The 5,495-nt window shown below is 34.6% G+C and overlaps 1 protein-coding gene across 1 annotated transcript; it reads left to right on the forward strand.

The window, feature by feature from the left end:
* The first annotated feature begins 634 nt into the window (after positions 1-634).
* On the forward strand, positions 635-3,166 carry SLT1 (HSP20-like chaperones superfamily protein). Its single transcript, XM_079012894.1, has one exon. The coding sequence runs from the start codon at positions 1,498-1,500 to the stop codon at positions 2,995-2,997; it is 1,500 nt and encodes a 499-aa protein (XP_078869020.1). The 5' UTR covers positions 635-1,497; the 3' UTR covers positions 2,998-3,166.
* The last annotated feature ends 2,329 nt before the right edge of the window (positions 3,167-5,495 follow it).

Consider the following 5,495-nt stretch of genomic DNA (forward strand, 5'->3'; position numbering starts at 1 on the left):
CGTTTTTCGGCAAGCCGAGAGAGAGAGAGAGAGAGAGAGAGAGAGAGAGAGAGAGAGAGAGAGAGACGTGGACCCCAAATTAGTTAATTATTTTATTTTTCATTTAAATTAAATAGAAAAAGTATAAAAAAATATATCAGAAAGGGCATAATAGTCTTTTTAGTTTGGACAGGAACCAAAACTAGGACCATTAATCCAAAAAAATCGTGGTTTGGATTAAAACCTCAAAAAAAATACATATCACATGACCATTTTTGCAATTTTGTCAATCAAATACAACTATATGGTTTTTTCATTTATTGTATTTACCTTTTAACATAATATTCAAAAAAAAATAAATAAATAAATAAATAAATAATAATAAAAAAATAAAAAAACAGATTGCGTAACTTATGAATTTCTTCAACGTGGGTCTATTTTTCATTATCAAACAATTCGTTATACTCCGTAAATATAAAAATAGAATATATCTTTTATTCCAAACCTTTTCTTTCTCAACTTTTTCTTTTTATTAAAGTCGGATAGAGAGTGTAAAAATCAAAATATTACTGAAGAAGTCAACTAGTTTACGAGTAGGTGTTTTAGCGTTTGACGTTATATTTTAGCCATTCACCGACTGGATACATGACATGACTTGGTGAAGCTACGCCACCGTCACCGTTAACATTATCCAGGGTGGATCGGCCACTTCCTTTCTCACTCTCAAATCTCTCCCAAATCCACATACGTCTCTCCCTCTCTCCACTTCCACACGATTCCATAAAAGCATCCCTCTCTCTCTCTCTCTCTCTCTCTCTCTCGTTGATTCATCTGCCTCTTCCTCTTCTATGTCTATACCCTTTCTCATCGACTTACTAACCCTAAAGTGAGCGGCTTTCAGATTATTTATTTAGTAATCAAAAGAGCAACAAGTAGATGATGAGGATGGTGAAGACAATCAACAGTAGTCAAAGTCCCACGGGTCTTTCTGTCTTTCTCATAGTTAATGCTTATCCCAAAAGGTACTCTTCCAAGATCCCCTCTGATTTAGTCCTCTTTTTGGGCCTTGGCTTCATAGATTGGTAGGGGGGTGTCTTCTCTGCTGCATCTGATTCAATAAATATCGGTATTTCTTCTGTTCCTGTCATAAATACCATGGAATTTCTCTTGATCTTGATTCGATATATGGAGATTCATGTGTTAGGAGGTGACCTAGATATAGATTTCATCTAGGTAAATCATTCTTGTGTTCAGATATATATATTTATTTCCCGATTCATCTGCCCAAATACTCTCTCTCTCTCTCTCTCTCTCTCTCTCTCGTCCGTACAAAAAGTCTTAGAGTCTTGGATCATAATAATTCAGAAAAAAATTGGGTTTTCTTTTTTGTATTCAGCTAGTAATATGAAAGCTGAATCCATCTTTCTTTAGTTTCTAGGCATATTGAAATGAGCCTTATGATGAAGAATTCAAATCCACGATCTCAACTTATAGCTCTTAGAAGTGTGATTTCGTGAGATGGGAGATTCCCTTCTCACTGGTTTTTTAATGTTAAATCATCATCCTTCAACTTTTCTGTCAATGGATTCCAGCGCCTCTTCTTCTCACGATGATTTAGACCTAGAAATGAGTCACCAGATTATCAACCCCACCCGTCCTCCCGACATCAATCTCCCTCTCTCAGATGAAAGAACCTCCCCACCCTCATGGAATCAAGATCAGTGTGAGGTTCTCGATGTTGGAGTTGGACTAGCCTCACAGCTATACGAAACCGAAAGCTTCCTAAACGTCCCTAAAGTTGGAAGAAAGTGTGCCAAAAGAGTAGATAGCATATGGGGTGCTTGGTTTTTCTTCAGTTTTTACTTTAGGCCAGTTCTGAATGAGAAATCCAAATCAAAGATTGTAAGAGACAGCAATGGAGTTTCTGGGTATGATAAATCAGACCTGAATCTTGATGTTTTCATGGTCCAACATGATATGGAGAACATGTACATGTGGGTGTTCAAAGAAAGACCTGAAAATGCATTGGGGAAGATGCAGTTAAGAAGTTACATGAACGGGCATTCAAGACAAGGGGAACGCCCCTTTCCTTTCAGTGTTGACAAGGGTTTTGTTCGATCTCATAGAATGCAAAGAAAACATTACAGAGGCCTCTCAAATCCCCAATGTGTCCATGGAATTGAAGTTGTCCCTTTGCCTAATCTAACAATACTCGATGAAGATGAACTCAAAAGATGGACAGAACTGACTGGAAGAGATTTAAATTTCTTGATCCCATCTGAAGCCAGTGATTTCAGTTCATGGAGAAATCTTCCAAATACCGAATTCGAACTTGAAAGGCAACCTGTAACAAGAACCAACAATTTGAACTCTCAGTCAAAGAAGTTGCTGAATGGGTCAGGGCTAAATCTGTCAACTCACACCAATGGGGATGCTGACCTGTCACCCGTCATCAAGAAAAGGAAAGACCTGTTGGAAGATATCTGTTTGACTGTTAATAATCATCCTCCTGATGGGTTACCAAACCCAAATCCAACCCCAACCCCAAACCCAAACGAGCCGTATTGGTTGAATGAGTTTTCTGGGGTTGTGAGGAATGCGTGTGGGCCCGTGACAGCTGCAAAGACAATATATGAAGATGAAGAAGGTTACTTGGTTGTTATAAGCTTACCATTTGTTGATCTTCAAAAGGTTAAAGTGTCTTGGAGGAATACCCTTACGCATGGCATTATAAAGGTATCTTGTATAAGTGTTTCTAGAATGCCATTTGTAAAAAGACGTGATCGCACCTTCAAGCTGACTGATCCGTGTTTAGAGCACTGCCCTCCTGGGGAATTTGTGAGAGAAATTCCACTGTCTACCCGTATTCCTGAAGATGCAAATATAGAAGCTTATTATGATGGGCCAGGGTCAGTGTTGGAAATTTTGGTCCCAAAGCTTCGTGAAGGGCCTGAAGAACATGAAGTGCGTGTTTGTCTTCGGCCTCATCTTGTTGGTAATGAACTTATGTTGACTTGAGAAGATGGTCAAAGATGGTCAAAGATGGAGGAGGAGATTGGTTTCTAGTTTAGTAAAAATCTTTAGTATCATATCATGTTTTGTGTTGTTGTGTGAAGTCTCATACCCCCAGTCATGTATTAGCATAATGGATTGGTTGCTAGAATAATACCATGATTATCTTATTATATATATATATATATATATATTTAACTAAATAGTAGTTAAACATAAAATGTATGATGGACCTATTAATGAATCAAAATTATCATATTTACCTCTATAACAACAAGTGTATGCTCTATAGACCCAAAAAGGGTAGCTTAAATCATAAATTTTGTTATATGTTTCATCTTTTATGGTTTGATTCATGTTGCACACTTTTGTTGGGCAATATCAAGATTTGTGGTGTCGTTTTAACTTCCCTTTTGTGTTAGAATATGGAAGGTGTTGTCATCCCTTTTTCTTTGTTGGTGGAAAAATATCTCCACTTATCTTTGTTGATAATGAAATGTTTGTGTTTCCACATATGGGCGGCTATCTTATGTCTAATATAGTATACAACAATAACAACAATATCCTAGTCACATAAGAAAAACGTTATAAAAAGACGCTACTTTTTGCAGACCATGTAAATTTTAGGTTTTTCGTCCAACGAGGTTACTATGTGACTGCTAAATGATATCATGGGATGTTGTTGGGTTTGACAAACAAAACCCAGATCCAATGTTGTACCTGTTGAGCCAATGTTGGGTGGATGTTAGTATTGACATACCATTGTCCATTGGGCATTTCTAAAAAGGGATTTGGGAGGTGGAGGTGTTGGTGTAACTGTTTAATAATGAACTTTTGTTGGGGATTGTGGAAGTTGACATGGAAAAAGAAAGTGTAGGTAGGTAGTGGTGGTTGGTGGAGTCACCATAGAGTCTCACTATTTTTGTTCAACCTTCTTCCTTCGGTTTATTCTGTCGTTAGAGTTGGTGTTGTTCTATAAAATATCAAAGGAAATACAAGTCTATGTTATAGATTCCATACATACAAGATGCATGAATTCTTTTGTTATGTTTAAATTTGAGTTGGTTTTAGTAGGCCTACAAAAACCCCATCGGTGAACATTTGTGTAACAGTGTAAGTTGGTAATTGTATTTCAATTTTTTACTTGTTAAATCTTATTTTGAGTGTATTTATCTTTTTTTTTTTAATGAAGAAAAAAAAGATGAAATGATATGAGACATTGCCACCAGGCAAATCAATCGAGTAAACTTGTTCTACTTGATGTCTCCCATTAGGGGATTGTGTGATTTGTAGGGAAATCAGTGAACATGGTAAACCTTGTGTTGCACTTAATGTCTCCCATAAGGTGATTTGTGTGATTATGGATATGCTAACAACCAATCATATATTTTCATAAAGCTACTGTTTGATGATTTGATCATTGAAGTAAATAATTTACTTTTCGAATTCAAAAAAGAAAAATCTATTAAAGCTTAGGAACAAATACAAAACTATACATATCAAGTCCAATGGTAAATAATTATGTACCAGTTTTTATTTTATTTATTTATTTTAAGGATAATTGTTTGTCTAAATCATGTTTTTTATGTTAATGAATTATCAACTCATGCACTGAACTTCTCCATGGCATATATAATGACAAAATTTCTTGATGAAGAAAAATAACAAAACTAAAACTCATTTCACATAAATGAAAAACTTGAGTAGTGAAACATCTTCAAAACAAAGATTAACTAAAATTTCTTAATAGAATTCCAAATTATTGCGAGTTTAATTTTTGGCAAGCTATACGCATTGTGAATGTATTTTCAGATGTTGTATCTTATCTGACATAACCGGTTACTCTTGATTATTAATTATAGGAAACACATGTCTTCGAGCTTTATTTTGAAAGTTCGTTCACTAAAATACTAATCGAGTAAAAAAGAATTAATAACAACCATAAATGAAAGACTATCACAAAAGGACTGTTTTTTCGATATTTAAAATAAAATGACCATCAATCATCAATTTTGCGAGAAATGTTGATTGACCTGTAAAATTGTTAATGAAATCATAATTCACGAAAGATAATGTCATTTTTGTAAAATAAAATATCAAAAAGTCTTCCACAAGAACCAAACAAAGAAATCTCACACATTAACCGATTTTGTTTAGCCTAATTTCGTTTACATTGGAAATAAAAACATACGCTAGACGTTTTCACAATTTTTTTATTTTGCAAAAATGACATGTCTCTCCGAAAGAAAAAATCAGAAAAAGTAAACTTTAGTAAAAAAAAAAAAGTTGTATTTTATGATTGTTTTATCAAATAAATGGTTATTTTGTGATAAATATATGAATTGTTCATTCCAATTTTTGGTCATTATTGTTAACTCGTTTTTTCTATATACAATACTCTTTAGGCTGTTCTCATGTGCACTCAGTTCATCATCTAATCACAAAGAAAGTAAAGAACCGATTGAAAAAGATGTTAGGCTGAAATTATAGTATTCCTTTGAAGT

Source organism: Lactuca serriola, chromosome 8, assembly GCF_051521515.1.
Source record: "Lactuca serriola cultivar US96UC23 chromosome 8, Lser_US96UC23_V15, whole genome shotgun sequence".
In the NCBI taxonomy this organism is placed as follows: domain Eukaryota; kingdom Viridiplantae; phylum Streptophyta; class Magnoliopsida; order Asterales; family Asteraceae; genus Lactuca; species Lactuca serriola.